Source organism: Pangasianodon hypophthalmus, chromosome 25, assembly GCF_027358585.1.
Source record: "Pangasianodon hypophthalmus isolate fPanHyp1 chromosome 25, fPanHyp1.pri, whole genome shotgun sequence".
NCBI lineage: Eukaryota > Metazoa > Chordata > Actinopteri > Siluriformes > Pangasiidae > Pangasianodon > Pangasianodon hypophthalmus.
This window is the reverse complement of record NC_069734.1, coordinates 2,906,362-2,928,773: the sequence shown is the minus strand read 5'-3', so window position 1 is coordinate 2,928,773 and position 22,412 is coordinate 2,906,362. Positions and strand designations below refer to the sequence as shown.

Here is a 22,412-nt window from a genome sequence, read left to right as displayed (position 1 = left end):
CCTGTGTTCCTCTGTTACTATTAATATATATGATGTTGCATCTAGTCATCATTATTAATAATTTTGCTACATACAGTATTTATTTAGCATCTGTTTATTTTTAAACAAAATTTTCATTACTATTTTTCACTTTATGTTTTGTTCTTCTCTTGCTCTGTTGTTGTATGCTGGTTTAGCAGTACATCAGTATATTGTGATGCCAATAAAGTACACACACTGAACTGAATAGAGAGAGACGGGGGGTAGAGCGGGGGAGCGGGGGCGCGTGAGCGCGCTCCCGGGTCACATGGGGCGCGGGAGCGCGCGCTGTACAGCTATCCCGTCATCAGCAGTGCACGCTAGGGCTCGTGAACGCGCAGTGGAGTGTCTCAGTCGGGCGCACATGCGTTCCTTCAGCGCGCTGCTTCAGGAGCGTCATTAAACTCGCGCACATCACAAAATGGCGGATTCCGATTCGTGGGGTAAGAAGCGACCCAGAGCTTTTTAGACAGGTAAATTTCTCTTTTAGACAAGTTCAGGAAGCGGTTTAAAGTTTAAACCTCGCGTGTGTATGGTGTGTGTGTATGGTGTATGTGTGTGTGTGTGGTGTGTGTGTGTGTAGACGCGGAAAACTTCGAGCCGAACGAGCCGCTGAAAAGGGCGGCGGGGCTGCAGGACCGGTGGGAAGGAGAAGACGAAGAAGACGATGTCAAGGTAACAAACAACAACAACAACAACAACAACAACAACGTTCCTATAAACAGTTTGCTGTCTGTTTAAATATCGAACCAGGACTCCAGATGTTTTAGCCGCTCAGCTAGCTAGCACAGAGCTAAATGCTAAATGCTAAGTGCTAAGCTAACCTGGCTAGCTTTCGGCCGGCGTGTTAGCTGTTAGCTGAAATAGCGGTCTGGTTCTAGCTATTATTATTATTTATGATTATTATGATTATTATTATTAGTAAATTAGCCTGTGAGCTAGCACTCTGACCCCGGCTCGTTAACATAACCGCCGCTAGCTTACTGTTAAACAGACTTTATTGTTTTAAAACAGAATAATTTTGGTTATTTTACAGTTTAAACTCCTACACTGGGGTTGTGACAGACCGCTAGCATTAGCATTAGCATTGATAGCAACAGCTGCTCATGCAACGTTGTCTCACGTGTGTGTGTGTGTGTGTGAGAGAGAGAGAGAGAGAGAGTGTGTGTGTGTGAGTGAGTGTAAGAGAGAGAGAGAGTGTGTGTGAGTGTGAGAGTGTGTGTAAGAGTGTAACACACACACACACACACACACAGCCGGAGTGTATCTGCAGTGAGCTCGTGTCTCTAAAACCTGCTGTTTGTTTGCGACAGCTGGGAAAGTTCGTGTTTTATGTGACGTCAGAGTGACGACATCCTGTGAACCGGAGCAGCAGCGCAGCGTCTGAGTCATGCTGCGGCCTGGAACAGAGAACTCCATGGAAGTGTTCTAGAATTACACAGAACTGAAGGAACTCTCTAGAAGTGTTCTAGACCCAGTTAGAGCTGACGGAACTCTATGGAAGTGTTCTAGATTCACTTAGAACTGATGGAACTTACTGGAAATCTTCTAGAACCCTATGGAAGTGTTCTAGAATTACATAGAACTGGTGGAACTCTCTAGAATTCTTCTAGAATCACTTAGAACTGATAGAACCGTCTAGAAGTGTTCTGGATTCGCTTAGAACTGATGGAACTTACTCAAAATCTTCTAGGATTACGTACAATTGATAGAACCCTCTAGGAGTGTTCTAGAATAACTTAGAGCTGATGGAATTATCTAGAAGTGTTCTAGAATTATATAAAACAGCTGAAACGGTCTAGAATCGTCTTAGATTCACTTAGAACTGATAGAACCTCATCAAAGTGTTCTAGATTCACTTAGAACTGATGGAACTCTCTAGAAATCTTCTAGAATTACTTAGAACTGATAGAACCCTCTAAGAGTGTTCTAGAATCGCTTGGAACTGATAGAGCTCTTTGGAAGTGTCCTAGATTCCCGTAAAACTGTTAATCCTTTAAAATTGTTCTGGAACTGGAACTTAGAACTGATAAAACTCTCTAGAGGTATTCTAGAATCACATAGAACTGATGGAACCCTCTAGGCATGCTGTAGAATCACTACACCCTTAGAAGTGTTCTAGAATCCATTAAAAGTAATGTTGAATCCCAGAGAAGTGTTCCAGTTTGCCATAATGTCAGAAATCTCTAGAAGTTGTGTGGAATCCCTTAGAGGTGATATTTGATCACTTAGCTGTGTTCCAGAATCCCTGACAAGTGATATAGAATACTTTAGCTGTGTTCCAGAATCCCTGACAAGTGATATAGAATACTTTAGCTGTGTTCCGGAATCCCTGACAAGTGATATAGAATACTTTAGCTGTGTTCCGGAATCCCTGACAAGTGATATAGAATACTTTAGGAGTGTTCCGGAATATCCCGGTAGTGATATACAGAGTGTCCTAAAGGGAAATTAACGCTTTTTACCAAAATGTAACGTTATTTACGGAACCTCCGCTGCGCGATCGCCGTGTGTTTATAAACTCGGAGTCGTTTTACGAGCTCGAGTTCACACACAATGACAAACCCTGCTGTTACTGTGCGTGTGATCGCGAGTCCATCGCAGCCCTGCGACAGCCGTGAGACTGATTTCAATACGTTCCTCTTTTGTCAAAAGCGTTCTCAAAGGTTTATTGTTTGTTTTTTTTTTTTAAATATAAAATAAGTCTGAAAGTCTTTTGGAAGACATTTTGCTAAAAAAGTTAATTTCCTCTGTGTTTGGAGTCTTTTAGGATGCTATAGGAATCTATTTCTGGTGTTCCAGAATGTCTTAGTGGTGATATAGAATCTATTTCCTGTGGTCCAGAATGTCTTAGTGGTGATATAGAATCTATTTCTGGTGTTCCAGAATGTCTTAGTGGTGATATAGAATCTATTTCCTGTGTTCCAGAATGTCTTAGTGGTGATATAGAATCCTTTAGCAGTGTTTTGGAGTCCCTTATAAGTGAAATACAATGTGGACATTCCAGATTCCTTTAAAAGTGTTCCAGAATCCCTTAGAAATGATATAGAACATATTATTAGAGGTGTTGCTGAACGTCTTAGAATTTGTATAGAATCCCTTAGAAGTGTTACACTGTCTCTTAAAGGTGATTATAAAAGCTTTTAGTGATGTTCCAGAATCCCTTAGAAGTGATGTAGACTTTGTTAGGTGTTCTAGAACATTTTAGAATTTGTATAGAATCCCTTTGAAGTGTTAGTGGCTCTTACAGGTGATATCAAATCCTTTAGTGGTGTTCCAGAATCACGTACAAATGATGTAGAATTTATTAGAAGTGTTCCAGAATGTCTTAGAATTTGTATAGAATCTGTTAGTGGTGTTCCAGGATCCTTTCCAAGTGACATGGAATCCATTAGAAATGTCACTACATACAGGATACAGGATCTCTTAGTAGTGATGTAGAATCCTTTCCCTGTGTTCCAGAATTCCTTAGAAGGCTTCCGGAATCCCTCAGAAGTGATAAAAGAATCCCTTAGAAGTGATATGAAAATCCCTTGACTGTGCTCCAGAATCTTTTTAGAAATGTTTCATGACGACATCTTGGAAGTGACGTGGAATCTTTTAAAGATGTTCCAGAATTTCTTAGAAGTAATAAACCATAAAAAAAAAGTTATGCGGAATCCTGTCGATGAATTCCAGAACTCGGGTTTCGGGCGCCAGCTTTTTGTTTTTCCTCTCGGCGAACGGCGTTTGTGTTTTTTTAACACGTTTTTCTGGAAAGGCCGTCTGTCGCTTTTCAGCAGCTCGTCACCAGAACAATAGTCCACTGACGCACGCATGGACCGGGGTCGTGACCTTTAACCCTATGACCTTTAACCTTTTAAAAAATCTTTTTCACCATCTTTTGTTTTTGGAGTCGAAATTTTTTTTCCGCTTTTGAAGAATCAGCAAAGAATCACCAAAAATTGATTGTTTTTTATTTTGTTCTTTTATTGATGTTTGTGATTATAAACAAGAATTTTATAGATCTCGAGTTTTCATCATCCTCTAAACGTTAATTTATAAAGAAGGAAACTTTTTTTTATTAAGGCTCGTGGTGATATTTTTTTTTTCTTTGAGGATTACGGGGTTTACAGGTAGAGAATATAAAAAGTTGCGCTATTTCTAGTAAGTGTGTGAGATAAGATCATGTTGAATTTCACAGGATATAAGAAACATTTACTTTTTAAACTGTTTACACATTACTCTATGATCCTGTGTATTATTTTTTTTCTTCATTTCACTCATTCAGTTTTTTTTTTAACGACATTTAAATCCACTGAATTGCGTTTGTTCTCTTTTCTCATGCAGGAGAACTGGGACGATGATGACGATGCGGAAGAACAGAAGGTGGAGGAGAAAAAAACAGGTGCGGTTGTTTCCGGTTTAAAGCCGATTACACGTGAGACAGTTTAACCTCGTGATTTTTTTTCCACCTAGTCGGGAAAGATTTGGCTACGTGTTTTTTTTTCCGCCAATATTTTCATGCGTGTTTGATTTTCTCGGCGATGAGTCGCGTGTTGCGAATCCCTCTGCGACGAGCTGCGAGTACAGCGATGATAAACAGCCAGTGAGAGTCTAATAGGAAATAAAATTCATCTACCCTCACGCGCAGCAGATCCCTGAATCCAGTTGATCATCCAGCTATTTGTGCGGGAGACCAGGGGTAAAATGTAAACATAATAAAAATAAATTAATTAATTAATAATAGTAGTAGTAGTAGTAGTAGTAATGCTTCTGTAAGAAATATTGTTGTCCTACCCAAATAGTTGGCAGCAAAAATAGCAGAAATAAACAGTAGAAAAATAAAAATATCTACCATTTTGTACTGTAGCTCCAGTTCTCTTTGCGGAACAGACAACCCTCGCTCTCGGCGTCTCCCTCCCCAACGCTTCCTCCGCATTTTTCTCTTATTTCTGTTCGTTCTTGTTCCCGAACAAAATAGTGACAGTCACATGATAGACAGCTCTCACGTTTATTTTAGACGTGATTTGGGGATCATGCATTCTTCGTGGATCTTCGGAGGTGAAAGATGGTGTAGTGTGTGTTACTCTCGCTTGCGATCGTTCATGTAGTTTATTGTACGTTAAGCTACAACGCCAAACAGCTGATCGCGAAGATTAACATCGTCGTGTAGTGTGAGCGGGTCGAGGGTTCGTGGGGACTTTTGTTCCGCTGCAGTATCATGTTCATGAGCAAACGTGTACATCGAGAATCATGATACGACTTTTTTTTTTTTTTTTTTTGTATCATCCAGCCCTGTGCTTCAACACAAATCTGAAAAATAAAAGCCTTTGCAGCGTGTTACAATTCTCAATAAAATCCGTCTTACGTCAGCTTTCCTGTGGTTAAAATGCAGAGGAAACCGTGGGTTAGAGAATTCCGGAGGTAAATTTGGTCATGTTCAGAGGAAGTACGTTTGTGTGGAGTCAGCATTTCACCGCCTCTGACTACGTCGTAGACTAAAGACCGGCTCTGATCCCAGCCGCTTTCAGAGGAACAGTTTTTCAGGTTTAGCTTAAAAAGCTCTCGGTGCTGTTACCTCGGCTCTCGATTAATTAGAAATACAGCTAGCTAACGTTAGCCAAAGGATGGGTGAAAAAGTTAGCAAAATGTTTGTCATGTTTTAAAGTGTTAATGGAGATGAACTGAAATGTGAAATATGTGTATAATAATATATATATATATATATATATATATATATATATATATATATATATATATATATATATATATATATATATATATATATATATATATATATTGCAGTTGAGGTCAAAAGTTTACATCCCCCTTTCAGAATCTGTAAAATGTTTGTGAAAGTGAAAACTTTTGAACAGAATGGAGATGTGTACATTTTTCTTATTTTGCCTAAATATCGTATTTTTTCATTTAGTACTGCCCTTCAGAGGCTACAGAAGATAGTTACATGTTTCCCAGAAGACAAAATAAGTTAAATTTACCCTGATCTTCAAATTCAAAAAGTTTTCACCCCCCGGCTCTTAATGCATGTTTTTTCCTTCTGGAGCATCAGTGAGCGTTTGAACCTTCTGTATTAGTTGCATATGAGTCCCTCAGTTGTCCTCAGTGTGAAAAGATGGATCATACAGGCATTGTTGGAAAGGGTTCAAATACACAAAAAATGCTGGAAAACCAAAGAATTTGTGGGAGCTGAAGGATTTTTCTGAAGAACAGCAGGCAGTTTAACTGTTCAGGACAAACAAGGGACTCAGGAACAACTATCAGTAAACAAAAAAACACAGCTGTGGATCATTCAGGGTAACAACACAGTATTAAGAATCAAAGGGATGTAAACTTTTGAACGGGGTCATTTTTATAAATTCAACTATTATTTTCTCTTGTGGACTATAATGTAAACATCTTTTATGTGAAATATCTTATTCAGGTCAGCACTAAATAAACAATAACATGCATTTTGTATGATCCTCTTATTTTGGTAAAATAATAAACATTTTGCAGATTCTGAAAGGGGGATGTAAACTTTTGACCTCAACTGTATATACAATATCAATTCAATACATATCTAGCTACTCATCATAAATGTATTAAATGTATTAAATGTATTTCCTTCTAAAACAGGAAGTCAGTGACGTGTTGAAGTGACATTACACAACATTTAATAGCGTTCAGGATACATCAGACCGAATCTAAACAAACCTGACAGGAGCTTAGCGAGCTAGCTGAATATGGAGAACAGCGAAGAGATTAACAGGAGCTTTATTCTTGCGTTTACTGATGGGACTGATCTCGTACAAATTCCACCCTCATACAAACAAATAAAAGCATCCTGTTTATCCTTCACACAGTGATGGTTGGAAAGAGGAATAGTGTGCAGGAAGATGCATAGCCAAAAATTCACCAGTGAACTGGGGGGCGGGGCATATATGAAGATTTGCATATGCAAATATGAATGATCAAAACAAGTTGGTCGTTTTCCCCGTAAGTGGTGAACTTACCCTGATAGCTGTGAATGAATTCTTCCCTTATTCACCTCCAAATCCTTCGTTGCTCCAATAATTCTGGACAAATCTACCAAGTTTAGTCTCGGCAGCACTGACGAAGATGAACTGCAGAATCTTCCTTAAATAATATCAATGTTTCTGTAGCCAATAATAAGCTGTACAGTTTACAGGAAGTCATTTTACTCTGCAGCTGAGTGATTCTGAGTTTTCTGAAAAATTGGCTCGATTGGCTTGGAGATCATGTTGTGTAAAGTATTAAAAAAAAAAAAAAAAAAAAAAGTGGAGATTTGAGTGATTCTGCAGTAATGTGCAGTAAAATATAACAGCACGTGTTTGATGTAATCTTTCTACAGATCAGGTTTATCCTCTACCTTTTTGAGCATCTGGAAAAAAAAAAAAAAAAGTGTATTTATTTTTTAATTATCATCACCATTAACACCAGTGACTCTTGTTTGTTAAGTGTTAGATCTGACACTTTATTGTAGGCATATTTAATCTTTGAGACTTCGTCCTGTTTTTGACTATTTTTGGCTGAAATTTTTTGTTGGCTTTCTGAATAAACATAAAAAAGTGGTGTTAAGTATATACTTCTCTAATGTTAGCTGGGTTGAACATGCACTAATAGATTTTATTTCACATTAATGAACTCAAAATATTCTCCATTGACTTTGACGAGGACGCTGCGCGACTTGAGAGTGCGTGGGATGGGCGAAAGGGGGCGGGGCTTTCAGGAAGTATCGATTAATATCGGAGAGTTCAAAACGTTTGCTCATTTCAGATTCGTGTGTGGCTCATCTGTTTTTATTGAGGAGATAAATACTGCACTTGTGACATTTCTTTGAGTGATATCTCGTACTAGCGTACGAGTAAATTACGGAGCTCCTACGCAAAATACGCCGCTGTTAGCAGGTTTGGTAATAAAGTATATAATCGTAATGAAGATCGCTGTCAAAGGAGAGACACACTAGCATGGCATATACACATGAACCAATTTACAGTAGGTAAATTAATTCAATTATACAGAAGGTAGACAAACATTTTTACAAAACATACACACGGGGACGGTGATGAACCAGAGCAATGTACACAACACAGCGCAAAACACAGAATTAGCCGTTTTAATACTCTGCTAATAGCAAGACTGCGCTATCAAACACGTGAGGATATCAAAAAACGATTAAACGATAAAACGATAACGAAAATCTTCCTCTTGCCAGAAAATTGCGTATTTACTTATTTTCATTAGTCAGCATTAATGCGTTTAAACTAGATGACTAGCTTGTCATAATTTACAGTTAAATTACGCTAGCCTGTAGATTTACATGCAATCAAAACATGACTACTGGCCGCACTACTGGAGCTTTCTTTAGCCCCATGGACTAGCTAATGGAGTAACGATTTGTCATCTTATTCCAGCCACTGACAGATGGAGGATGGATTATTTTTGGCATTTTGGAGTACGCTACCATTTCAACAATTATCACTCTATTCTAAAGCCTCGTTTTATTTAAATGGTTTCCGCTGACTGATTTAGTCTGTGTAATTACAGACATTCCTCATTGGTGCTTTAATAAATTATTCAAAACCATTAAAACCGCATTAGGATTAAATGTTGCACACTTTTATCTAATTATATGTGGAGTCGTACATGGTCATAAAAATATCGCATGGCATCCAGATGTAATTCATGAAGATAGTTTTCATGTTTCATAGCTCTCTCTCTCTCTCTCTCTCTCTCTCTCTCTGTCTCTCTCTCTCTCTCTCTCTCTCTCTCTCTCTCTCTCTCTCTCTCTCTCTCTCTGTCTCTCTCTCTCTCTGTCTCTCTCTCTCTCTCTCTCTCTCTCTCTCTCTCTCTCTCTCTCTCTGTGTTGTTCAGAGGTGAAAGTTCCAGAGAAGAAAAAAGTGACCACTAAAATCAAAGAAATTGAAAAGGAGAAAAAACAAGAGGAGCTGAGGAAAAGGGTGAGTCGTTTTTTTATTGTATTGAAATTCATGATTTTTTATTTAATGATAATAATAGAACTATAAATAGAAGATCCCCTCATTAGATTCAGAGCTGATCCAGGATCAGTAGCATTTTCTGATGAGGAATAAAGATTGATCACTGAGACCTGAAAACCTTTTAAAAAGTAGGAGTGGTTGTAATGAGAAACAGTTCTGTCACAAAGCAGATTAATGTACGAAAAAAACTCTAGTTTTTCTGAACATGAACCTGATACACTGGTTTATCCAATCACATGCACTTATGTAAATTAGTTTAGCTGAAGGCAGCTCATCAAACCAGAAACTAGCTACAGGGCTAGAGCTCAGAAAGGAGTGAGTTTTCAAAGACATTTTTTATGGTTTTTTTGTTTTGTTTTTTTTTTTTACCTTTTCTGGTCTGATTACTGAGCTCACATCATGGCTTGTTTAAAAATAAAAGTCGACAAAGTTTAAAGATGACGCTCCAAGTTCAAAACGGACATCTCGTCTATTCAGAGTTCACGGTGCTGGTCAAAAGTGATAACGTGAAGCGCCACTATGAAACAAAATGACCAGTTTAAATACATGAGTCTGTTTATAGTCATAAAGTAAAATGTAACTCGTCTCCATTCAGTCATGTTAGTTGCTTATGTCGACCTTAAGAAGTTTTATTTGTTTTTGTATTGTGTAAGTTCTCAGTAAGAAATCCTAACACGTTTCTTACCGTCAATGTTTGAACAGTTACAAGAGCCCCAGGCCAATTCCCAGCTCACACCTGAAGAGCAGGCAGCCGAGAAACTGCGCGTGCAGAAGCTGCAGGAGGAGTCGGACATGGCGCTCGCGTGTGACGCCTTCGGTGAGTTACGTCAAGTGTCAATCATCCATAATGATTGTTTCTTATACAATGTTTCATCCAGAGCATTTTTGATTTATTAAGTAAGTAATGTTGGGAAACAAACAAAAAATAGAAAATATCCCCAATTCGGCTTCTGATAATATTCATTATTATTTCTATCAAAATAACTATTTTAATAATCAAATATTCTCGTGAATTAATCAACAAAAATAATCAGTTAATCAGCGTAAATGCAGTTTATAAGTGATAATGGCTGAAAGAAGTATTTTACTTTTTTTTTTTATTAATGCTTTCTCAATACTTTTCATCAAAACAAAACTGTGAGGGGAAAAAAACATATTTAACATCTTGTTACTCTACTGACTTCCTCATCTAGAGCTGAGCTAATGATTAAGTTAAATATATGAAATTCTGATTTTGAATAAAAGCACAATATGCTTGAGATTTGTAGATTTCAAATTATTATCATCATTATTAATCTTAATCTAAAATTAACCAGCCTCAACTATTAAACTATGAAGTAATTGCTGCAAATATTTTATTACTTCATCCAAAAAATACAATATATCAAGCCTCTTGAATGAAACATTAAACCTTTTTTTAAAATCCACCTCAACAATTTTTCCGATTTCGAACATTATCGATTATTCAAATTAATCATATGAAAGAAGTTCATTAATGTTCTTGTAATGGAAATTATGGAACTGTTGTAACTATTGTAAATTGTTAAATATATAAATAATGTTTTTAAGGGTGGTTTCTGAGCGTTTGAACTACAAATTTTACTTGTCAAAATTTAGACAAAGGTGATCTAACTTTAACTTTTACTAGTCAGAATTATATTTTATAGAATTGTATCTGTAATTCAATTGGACCGTTCGTAAATCAGCACTGGTTTGCAGTGAACTCTTGTCTCTCGTATCCACAATCCAGTTTTTAACTTGTTTAAAAAAAATGTAATTACAGATATCTGAACTTCACTTTGTACTAATATAAATTGACCTTCAAGATGCGTGTAATTTCAGATCTCTCAAATACAATTGTAGTTATCTGAAATTTCAGTTATGACTAGTCAAAACTGAGTTGTGGATGTGTGGACCTGGGATTCTTACTAATCAGAGTTTCAGTTGTGGATATCTGCAAAACTCGTGTAATTATTCACAAAGACCATTTCCCCAAGTTGCTTTAATGAAAGGAAGCACCTAAACCTCAAACAGAAAATTTTGAAGATGATGATGATGATGATGATGACACGAACACTCAAACTCCTCTGATTTGCAGGTGTTGAGACAACTACCACAAACAGTGCCTCGGGAATTGAAGCCATGTCTCCCTCGACTAAGGAAGACTTTGTAGTTTTTGAGAAATTACTGAGAGACAAGATTACACAGTTTGAAAAGTCGGTGCATTATTCCAGCTTTTTGGAGTCGCTGTTTCGGGAGCTCTGTCTTTCACGTGAGTAGATGTCCTAGGACTTTGTCTGTGTCTGTATTGTGTTTGTTACAGTTATGGCTGAAATTTTTCATGTTTTCTGGTAAAATAAATGCACATATTTGGTAAAATTTTGCACTGAAGTGTATAAGGTTTGCTTATTGTTGTTTCACAGTGGAAGTAGACGACTTAAAGAAAATCAGCAATTCCCTGTCAGTTCTTCTTAGTGAAAAGCAGAAGCAGGAAAAGGTAAGAAGTGAAGTTATTTTCGTCTCCATTGTTTAGTTATTTTAAAGGAGTTCATTGTGACGCTTTGAGTTTATCGACAATACACATCCATTTCCTATTATAGTTGGGTGCAAAAGTTTGCACACCCACCCTAAGGCATAATTAATTTATAACAAAAACCATCATGTAGTGTTACATCTCACAGATGTGACTCTATTATGCCAATTTCTTTATTTTTTATTTATTTATTTGAAAGATGAAAGTTTTCAGTTCAGATTTTAACACACTTTCTAATTTTTTATTTATTTTTTTGGCTCCGTTTTCGATTGTTGTCTTGTTACAGTATAGCAACATTTCAATTTAATGTCATAGAATTTCATTTGTTTGGTTAAGTGTAAAATAAAGGCATGTCGTCCTTTTTCACCTGGAAACCATCGGGGATGCAAATTTTTGCACCCAGCTGTATCCTAGAGGAGGCGGCACAGTTGTTTGTTCCTTACTGGGAATCCCATCCGGAACCAGCAAGCCCAGGATAACGAGCTTACTTAATCAATATCATAGAGCTCCGAGTGTAATTCCTCATCCATGCAGCAGAGGGAGCCACCTGCTTACTTACTTACTGTTAAATTGTTCCATTAACCCTCTTGATATTCTGAAGAAGAGGACGTTTTAATTCTGAGAGAGATTAACTCCATCCTTGCTTATGTTTGTCACATGATATTCTCCTTATAGGAAAAAGCCAAAGGCACTAAGAAGAAAAAGAAAACTGTCCTTGCTGGCGGAGGATTAAAAGCAAAAATGAAAGACGAGTTTGACGATTACGGTGACTTTGACGTCGGCTACAACGATTACGAGGACTTCATGTGACGAAGGCTGAATCACACCCCCCTCGCCAAACACATCCCCCCCCCCACACCCCCTCAAATGCCCCTCTCAAGACATGCAGCATCCCTCGTCTCTCATTTTCTCTCATCAGTGCCATCCTGGAGTAAACTGAACACTGTGTCAACCTTTGACTTTTTTTGCTTCAGTGGTCAAAACAACTCTTAGTGAAGCTGCTATCACCAAAATTTCCATTTGGTGACAAAAGGAAGATCTATCAAATTGCCTTGTATTTACAACTCTGCCTCTCTGACAAAGACTTTAGGACGTGAGACATCTTTGCACAAGTGTCTTCTCCAATTGGCCAACATAAGAAAATAATCATAATGCCTTATATAAAATATTACAGAAAACATGTTTATTTTGGTTGAAATACTGAAATAGCTGATGGTGTTAACCTCTGTGCAATTTTATTTACATAGAAACAAATGTGATATTCTATGCAAAATAATTGTATACAGAATGTCTAGGGGAAAAAAAAAAAAACATATGGATATTTTCCTCTTGTGGAAATTTCCACAGAATTATATCTATATCTCTGATTGCCAGTTGTCAGCAACATCAAATGCACATAATTCAACAATTTTTTTTTTTGTTTCCTTGAAAAATGTCAGTGCATTTACAGCAGACACTACATGAGGAGCACTGGTGGTAGGTACACTTTTTAAAAAATAAAAAAAAAAAAGGATGGAAAAGCAGAAAAAAGTAAGTACAATTTGAATGCGGCGTTTGTAATGATGTGCTATTCAGTTGTTCTGAAAGTGATTTGACTTTTTCTTTCCATTTAAATGTTTACTTTGCTCTAATGCTGGTAGAGTTACATTACTAGTGCAGGAGTGTGAGGCTTGGTCTTTTGTTGTAGCTTCTGCAGGTTTGTATCGAGGAAGAAGATTACAGGCTGAACAGATAAAAACGTTTGCTCCCAATCAATATCTGAGGTTTTCCTTTTGTTTTGGGGTTTTCCCCTTCTAACCATTTGGGGAAAAAAAGCAAAAAATGGTCAATATGACTCCAGCAGTGTTTTTTAAGGATCTAATTTAATAAAAATGATTGGTTGGTTGAAAGGAATTTTTTATTTATTTATTTTTTCGGAAAACCTCTGTAGTGTGAGTCAAATACACAGACATTAGTATTTAAGTTCTGGTTACTTATCATTGTGTATGAAATAAATATCCCATTATTTACAATTTCAAGTAGTAACTATCACAGTACAGGTAAGTAAGTGTTAAGTATATGCCTTAAGAATTGCTGTGTTTAGTTTAAAAAAAAAAAAAAATCCTTAATTGTTACTGGTCAATAGTATTCCTGGAACTTTTATTTCTAATATTACTATGAACCTGCTGATGTGTTTTACATCTCATGAAAACAGAAACCATTTAATTTCAGTTTGTGGTACTACAGAGATTAGTTGTTCTTTAACCCTGGTCCTTCACCTTGTGTTTTCCCTGTTCTAACATAATTCCACTCCAGAATTAGCTGTTTAGTTGAAGCAGGTGTGTTGGGAGCAGAGAAAACATTTAAAAAAAAAAAAAAAAAAAAAAAAACACACACCAACAGCAAAACCTAAAATACACACGAGAGGGAGTACTCCAGGACCAGAGTTAGGAACCTGTACTCTAACCCATAAATGTTGTTTCTCAGTACACCTTATAGCATGTAGGAATTATGCACTAGATTAAAAAACAAAAAACATTTACTATTATGCTCAAAGTTGTTCACACCAGCGTAGTAGGTCTCTCCAGCCCGTTTGTATTACACGTATTCATTATGAGCTTTGGCGTCTGTTGGGGTTGCGTGTACTTCTTCTCCGGCTGTTACGGAGTGCGGCTGAAGAGTCTCCTCTCTGCCTTCGGTTGCCTCTCCCTGGACGAGTCGTTCCCGCTATAGCCCGGCCTGGAGCATTCTGGAGCTGCTGGAACACGCTCTGTCTGGTGACCTCTTTGTCACCACAAGTGAAGATTAATGCCACACCTTCATTGCTCTTCATTACTCGTGATGTCCCATCTGATGTACCCTCAAAACAGCGTCCAAGTGCTATCTCCTTAGCTGTGCGAGGATCTTGGTCAGTAACTGTGTAGATGCCATAATTATGGCCCAAAGGATCCAGTGGTGCAAGCATGGTGAACTCATTGGTGTCATTGTTGACAGCCAGTGGAAGATGATTGACCAAGTACTCTTGTAGCATGCTGTTGACGCTGTCTCGCTTACAACTACCCTGCGGGATCACCTTCACTAGGGTGCGATCCACTCGGTCTTGGTCGTAGAGCATGCCACTGCATTTGAACTCCAAACAGACTGCTGAGACACTTGACTGGTCCCTGTCTCGGATACTACGGGTGTCACGAAGGCCATATAGTTGGCCAACTGTTCTCGGGTGGGTGCCGCCCATGTTGTGAGAACGGACATTGATTTCATGCGGGCTGTTGATTTTTACTTTAATATAGCAAGCTCGGTATTCCGTTGGCTTTGGCCACCAGCTCAAATAGTCTTCTGTCCAACTCATTGGATCGTCCTCATTGAAAGGAACAGTGTTGTAGTCATAGCGATCTCCTTCGACTCTTGAAAAGCGGAAGTGTGGTGCATTAAATGGCGCTTCTTCACACTCCTTCAGTTTTTCAAATGGATAAATTGGACCATTTGCTTCTTCAGCTGTGTTTGGGCTGGGTTTTGCTATGTTGATACTGAACGCCGTCTTCTTGATTCTATCATCATCGTGATCTGTTCTTCTGTAGTTCAGCTTATTCAAATAGGGTTGAGGGACACCAATGATGTTGGGATTTAATTTTGGTGCTGAAGCTACTGCTTCCAGTTCTTCCCCTCCAAGATTTGCCATGACATAAGCAGAATAAGCATCTGCTCTTTGGTCATCACAGAAGGCAGGTAGACATGCACCACTGGGACCAGTGATGACACTATCAAACCTACCCCATGCACGAGGGTTGGTGGAGTAACCAGCTGTAGGCTCCATATTGATCAGTGTTATCACAACACCCTCTACTTGCTCACTTGGCATAAATCGTTCACTACGGAAAGCTCTGACTTTAATGTAGCATCTTCTGTTTTCAGGCACGTCCAAGTTAAACAGCCTTCTTTCTCGGATTTCCATGTTTCCTATGAGGAAAGTCCTTTCTTCTCGCTTTCGACGTTGTTTCTTCTCCATATGAAGCTGTCCTTCTTCTTCCCAAAGACCAGTCTCAGGGTTGAGGGACCACAACTTCATTGACTTCAGATGTTCCGGCATCTTCACTTGGGCCGCATCAAGACGAACTTTTACTTTTCCAGCATTTAGTGACTCGCCATCCACCTCATCCCTGAAGTCCACTGAGAACATGCCGTAGGTTCTTAAGGGGAGGGTATCACCTTCGGTACCAACAAAGTTGAGATCGCTTTGAGCAGCTGCTGCTGTGGATACATCTCTTGGGTCCATGAAGGTAACGCTAGCCTTCACATTTCCTACAAATACCTCTCCATTCTGTCTGTAGAAAGAGTTTGGTGGAATTTCAATCTCAGCCATAGGTTCCTCACCTTGTATTTCTCCAAGCTGTAGTTTGTTGGTGTCAGTTGAGCTTAAGGTAACAGGAGGCTTTTTCCTCAGCATTTTGATCTCATGGTACACAGCTCCACCTTTGTTGTTGAACAAAAGTACTTTAGTAGTGTTCACAAACTTTTGCATGTTGTCTACAAAAGTAAGAACCAGCCTTTCAGTATCTGTGGGAACCTGGATGGAGAAAGTGCCCTTGTATCCTGTTCGGCTAATCGTTTCTCCATCCATGTAGATGTGTCCAAACCTTAAGGGCTCTCCTGTATCTGCTGCAGTAGCACGGCCACGAACTATTGTCTTTGTTTCCACACATTTTTTGCAGCCACACTGGGTGACCACCATAGTAGGTAACTGGTAGCCTTGGCATGTTATCTGTCTCTCTTCCATTTTGGACACCCCACAGCAGAAAGATATGGAGTCTTTGCATCGAATACCGTTGTCCAGTTGGCCAGTACATGTTTCTGTGGGACATCTTCCTACGTCATAGTAAAATGAGTTTGTGTGGTTCTGGAAGCAGTCATGAGGCAGACGGATCATGTGGGGTTCAGGATTCGGGCTGCATGAAGGCTCGGCTTGACCTTTTAGATAGAAAGAGATTCTAAAGTGACGGTAAACAAGTGGTAATTTTTTTTTTTTTTTTTTTTTTGCCTGTTTCATAAAAGACTCACCTATGACTGAGAGTGTGGCTGGCTTGGATTTAATAGCACCATTCTCACTGCTGGCTCTGCAGTAGTACTCTCCAGCCTGATCCATTCTTAGGTTCCTCAAAACCAGTGTCTCATCATAGTGATACACACTCTTCTCAAGCAGAGTTCCATTGTGAAACCTGGAATTAGTCAATGTTTGTACATGAGGAAATTAGCTGGTTCATAGCAAAGGTGATGTATTATACAAAAAGAAGAGATCTGGGGGATTTATTGAAATTATTGATGTCTACATACTATGGCAATGGAAAGGTGTGACATATCAGAGGTAGGTTTTCCAATTTTTTTAATATTTATTTTGCCAGAAACATCTCCCACTGGAGAAGCCCTTAAAGGTTCTTTGTTGAACACTACTACAGAGTGTTATGTGCAAGTAGAACACCCTTGAGGAACCTTTTTTTCTAGGAGTTGATATATGCCTGTTATTGCAGTGTATATACTCGTGGAAGATGATTCCTCAATGGTTAGTGGGTCCAACTTTGGGAAAATGTTTTGTTTCTGAACCTTCAAGGGTTTCCCCTGAGGGACAAAATGAACTCTCTTGGAAAGCTGTTTCCTTTCCTTTTGTAACCTTCAAGAAAAAAAATGAACCCTTTATGGTGCTAGAGTTCAGTCTGAAAACCAAAGATCAAAGCATCATTCTTTACTTTGGCAAATTGCATACATTTGAAAACATTACTGCATTAAGATCTGGTTTGCATCTTACCACTGGTACTCATCAGGTTCAGGTGAACCAGTAACCTTGCAGCAGAAGGCAGCTGTCTGACCCATTCTCCTCGCTTTTGTCTCTGGGTTCTTTTGCACATACAGGTTTCCTAAGGAAGATACATTGAGGGATTTTTATTTTATTAACTCCATTTGAAGTTAGCACTACATTCAAATGTGTCGGATCCTTACTTGCTCTCTCCAGCTTCACATGAAGTACAGTTGTGGGCTCAGAGCTCAGTGGCATGACAATTTGCTGAGGCATATGGCCCTGCAGGTTGATCAGCAGTGTAGTGTTGCCATCTGGGCAGATCCCTGGTACACGGAAGTGTCCATTGTGGTCAGATAGCGTGAGAAGTTTGGGGCTTGTGCCTAAAAGTAGAATGGCTGCCCCAGGAGCTGGGAGACTTCCAGCTCTACGAACTGACCCAAGCACTATGTGATCCTCACACATGCAAGCATTACAGTCTGTGTTCGCCTTGCCCATCACACACTGCAGACTACAACCTAAATCAACAACAGAGATGGAGACTTTTAGACACTTTTTAGAATAATTATACTATGTATTTACAGCTATGTAAATTTCTTCACATACAAAAAAATCTCTGAAAACTCTTCTGTCAGTGAGCTGCCTTCAGCTAAATAATTTACATAAGTGAATGTTACTGGCCATAACCGAAGATGCAGCAGTTCATGTTTAGAAGCTAGAGTGGCTGAACTGTCCATTCTGCTTCAGTATTTTTCAAGTGCTTGCTTAGACTGTCAAACACGAGGTCGGGGTCCATATCCAAACTGCCAGTTGATGACCCCTGCTCAATGGTATGTTTTATTGTAATTTTTTTGCTAGAAATCTAAATGTAGTGTACCTCTTCTGGTACAACAATTCAGTTCTAATTATATACATTGAATGTGTATTAAATGTATGTATTGACATGACAGGAACATAACTGCATTCATGTTCCCCAGGAGAAAACTGATCCTTGACTGTACCATCCCAGAGACAAGCACTGATACAGTTTGGTCCCTTTTTGGTACTATAAATGCATCATTGTTTACAGAAAACAAAACTGTTGGAATCAGTGTGTACTGTGATTTCTGACTGATGTGTATTCACAAGGAAAAGCAATATCACCTGGACATGTGGGTCCTTTGCACTGTCTGCTCTCCATCTTTAGACCGTTGCACTGCCTGGATTGGGTTGTGCACGTTCTGGAGCGGATCTGGGCTGCGACGTGGCCACATTGTGCAGGACACGGGGTCCATTCTGACCACTGACCCCACACTCCTTGAGTGTCCGGCTTTGTGTCTACAAGCCAAGAGGTAGGAGTCTAATTAGGTTTTCATAGTGTTCAGACATCAGCAGAAAGAGAGTTAGGTTTTCTCACAATCATTTTCTCATTAGCTGCATTTCCTTTCAACAAATCAGCAAAAGAAAATGTGTTTTTTTGAAAGAATGTGTTTGTCAGCTATGATCAATTGGAAATCCCAGAGACGATGGAGAAAAGGTAACGGAGAGGGTAATGGAGAGGATGATGTCCATTTATTCATTCATTTTCAGCAATCTCTTTAGTCTGGGCAGGTTCACAGTGATGAGCTTTTTTTTTTTTTTTTTTTTTTTTTTTAATTTAAATTAAATCAAGAAAAATGCTCATTTCTTCATCTGTCCAAAGCACAAGTGTCTCCTGTGGACATGTGTATGTTTAGAAGATACAGTCAGGTCCATAAGTATTTGGACAGTGATGCAATTTTCATAATTTTGCCTCTGTACCCCACCCTAATGGAAGCAATCAGGATATGATTGAAGTGTAGACTTTCAGCTGTAATTCAAGGGGTTTAAAAAAATATTGCATAAACCATTTAGGAATTACAGCCATTTTTTTTTTTTACAGAGTTCATTTTCACTATCTGAAACAAAACTGATGGCAGAAAGACCCATAAACAAGCAGCAACTGAAGGCAGCTGCAGTAAAGGCCTGGCAAAGCATCTCAAGGGAGGAAACTCAGCATTTGGTGATGTTCATGGGTTCCAGATTTCAGGCCGTCACTGACTGCAAAGGATTTGCATCCAAGTATTAAAAATAATCCTAATATTTTTGATTATTAGTTTGTCCAATTATTTTTGAGCCTCTGAAAATGGAGGTACGATGTAAATAATGTCTAATTCCTAAACTGTAATTCTTGAATGAAAGCTGTAAGTCTAAACTTCAATCACATCTTGACTGCTTCATGTCAAATCCATTGTGCTAGTGTAAAGAGGCAAAATTATGAAAATTGTGTCACTGTCCAAATACTTATGGACCTGACTGTATATCTAGACAAAGCACTGAAACATACTAGGTTTTCACCATGGCGTTAGTCAGTCAGGAGAAATAGTTTCCACCCCTCTTTTTTCACATCTTGTCTTTATCAGTAGACCAATGTTTCCACCCAAGCCAAGCATTAAACCTTTTATTTAGGATGTTTTGTTTTAAATTTCAAGCTTTTCCATTAGATCGTCTAGCTAGAGTGCGGATTAATAAATTTCAGAGCTTATGGAAGAAATCAAACACCGAAAATGCCGAATAGCAGTCTTCACAATCTCTTTTGTAAAATCTTACCTCTTGGGCAAAGGAAACGGACTGCATAATTAGAGCAGTTCTTTCCTTCAGGTTGTTCTGAATTGATGCACCAGAAGCCCACGGTGGGTTCAGCGTGCACTCTCTCTCCAGTTCCACGAGCTGGTATCCAGTCTGTAGTACGAGCTTCCAGCGCCCGTGGGGAATCGCACACACGAGCTCGGTAATAGAAACGAATCGCATCCAGCTGCTCGTAATCTCCCTTCCCTCCAGGGTGATCGACGTTGAACCAAGTTGTCCACTCGTAGTCATCTGAAAAGATGGATAACAGGCTTAGAGTTGAATAACATTCAATATCTGATCATTTATTTATTTTTTACAACAATCTTCCAATCTTAACACATAGGATATTTGTATTCCAGTGCATCAATAATGACAAAAATCAAAATCTTGGAACAGTTATGGTGATTACACCCTGCATGAGTAAGCTTGATTATATTAATACTTATAAATATTTTGTGCAGTGATGAATATAAATACCGTCAGTATGGAACACAGCTGGATTGTGCTTCATGGATCCTGTGAAGAAATTCATAATTTTAGAATTCAATAAAAATACACACACACACACACACACACACACACACACACACAAACACACACAGTCTGGCCTTCCAATAAACTTTATAGCTACACTTCTTAAAGTAATGTTTACTTTATAAAGTGTATAATTAAAAGATTGTTCTTGGCACCAGAGAGGTGTAAGTGACATTTAACAATCATTAAAACTTTAGACTGTCAGTTGTTATATATTTTTTTTTTTACCCAAAAAAAAAAAATAAATGCTATTCAAAATGAGCTAAACATCAATTTTGTCTTGGTACTCGATCTCACAGCGATACTTCACTTTAATAAAATTTATTTGATGTGTGTAACTCTTCTCACCAAAAAAAAAAAAAAAAAAGGCATTTGCGTCCTTCTGCTTCCAAACTCTCAATATCTCTAATGTTTTGGTTCCCACATTCTATCAATCCTTTCTACCCCAATCCAGTCAAGTTAACCCATAAATTATAATGTAAACACACTGATTTTTCAGCAGAAAATTAACACACAATTTTAAAACAATTTTATCACCATTATATTCATGTATAAACACTCACTGTTTGGAATGCATAAAAAAAGCTTTCAGACCTGAACCAAACAAATGATGTAAATGTTTAATCAGCATTTTTTTCCCCCTAACTCCTGGGTAATTCTCACTCATCTGTTAGCGATCAGTCTCCTTCCTGAACAAAGTTCTCACCACTAGGGCTTGGCGAAGTTTCATTTCTATGTTTTGATAATCGTAAAATAACATGATCTTGGCCTTATTCATGCAGTTGAACAGAATTTGACCTTGTATTATTCAAGCTTGCATATGGTCTATGTTCATCACAGGAACATAAAACTGGCATGACTTGACCTCGCGCTCACAGAAAAGTGTGGCCAATTGCTGACAGGTGGCTCATAGCCTCTGGCTTACATGCATAACTAACAATCAAGCTCAGTTTCTGAGAGGAAACACAACATCTTTACAGAAGGGTGAAATTCAGGAGGTTATGTAACCAAAAAAAAGCAGCTGGTTTAGTCCTATTAGCACTTTCACTAATTTCACTGGATAATTTCACTGGATTTGACCGTTTTACAAAGTGGACTGAGTTTCCCCTCTGGCTGGTTTTGTCATGAACTCCGCCTGTGAATAAATATTATGGTTGGTTTAAGTTGGGTTAATGATATATATATATATATTTTTTTTTTTTTCATATATATTTTCTGTCTCAGGACTGAATAATTAAGATCGATATTTGGTTGCTGGTTGAAATGTGGCCTTTGCAAATGAAGTGTAATGAAACAGGTAAGACAAACAAACCTCGAGTGAAGGTAATGGAAATTCCAAAGAGGAGAAGAAGAAAGACCCACGTTAGCCTGTACGCCATCTTGAGTCTGTTCTGGCGGCCTTTCACCTCTGGTGATGACCTTTTCTTCTTTTCACGCTAAATATAATCCTGACACCGAACTCCTACAAGTCAGAGAAATGTTACAGCAATTTATCTGCATAGAAGGAGAAACATCTTACTTGCCCTTCCCCCAAAAATAGAAAAATAAACCCACACACTTTTACCCCAATAATTTGAGACTACATAAGAATAAACATGAAATGATTTGTGGTGTTAAACACATTTCACAAAGCAACTGGTACAAAGGGTTGTAGTTGAGATGTAAGAAAACAGATCGAACTCACATTATGTTCCCGTATCACGTCTGTGAGAGTCATCAGTGTGTATCAGGGGAACGTAAAAATGTGAACGTGCAACACAAACACTTTGCCAGTTGAAAGTTTTTGAACATATGCTTTAAAGCTTAAAACTTTAAGCTTTGCAGTTTACCTGCTATTTTCAATTCAGTGAATAAACACTAATAAAAGTAGTTTTATTAAACAAGTGTTCCAATAGCATGGTGAATTTTTGTATTTCAGGACTACTTCAGATTG

General features: G+C 38.4%; 2 protein-coding genes across 4 annotated transcripts in view; one reads left to right on the top strand and one right to left on the bottom strand.

Annotated features, from left to right (window-relative positions):
- Positions 1-300: 300 nt before the first annotated feature.
- eif3jb (eukaryotic translation initiation factor 3, subunit Jb) lies at positions 301-13,304 on the top strand. Its single transcript, XM_034299587.2, has 8 exons — positions 301-461; positions 602-693; positions 4,348-4,405; positions 8,896-8,981; positions 9,723-9,837; positions 11,119-11,292; positions 11,444-11,517; positions 12,229-13,304. Exons 1-8 carry the CDS (start codon positions 440-442, stop codon positions 12,361-12,363), a joined length of 756 nt encoding a protein of 251 aa, XP_034155478.2. The 5' UTR covers positions 301-439; the 3' UTR covers positions 12,364-13,304.
- cilp (cartilage intermediate layer protein, nucleotide pyrophosphohydrolase) overlaps positions 13,048-22,412 on the bottom strand; it is a 37,376-nt gene continuing 28,011 nt past the window's right edge. For all 3 annotated transcript variants that reach the window (XM_026937555.3, XM_053229407.1, XM_053229408.1), the window contains 8 exons: positions 21,792-21,941; positions 20,423-20,461; positions 19,925-20,194; positions 18,461-18,634; positions 17,521-17,835; positions 17,330-17,438; positions 16,588-16,745; positions 13,048-16,497 (listed from right to left, as the gene is read on the bottom strand). In XM_026937555.3, coding sequence (XP_026793356.3) covers positions 14,144-16,497; positions 16,588-16,745; positions 17,330-17,438; positions 17,521-17,835; positions 18,461-18,634; positions 19,925-20,194; positions 20,423-20,461; positions 21,792-21,858 — 3,486 coding nt within the window. In that variant the 5' untranslated portion in view covers positions 21,859-21,941 and the 3' untranslated portion in view covers positions 13,048-14,143. The remainder of the gene's footprint in view (positions 16,498-16,587; positions 16,746-17,329; positions 17,439-17,520; positions 17,836-18,460; positions 18,635-19,924; positions 20,195-20,422; positions 20,462-21,791; positions 21,942-22,412) is intronic.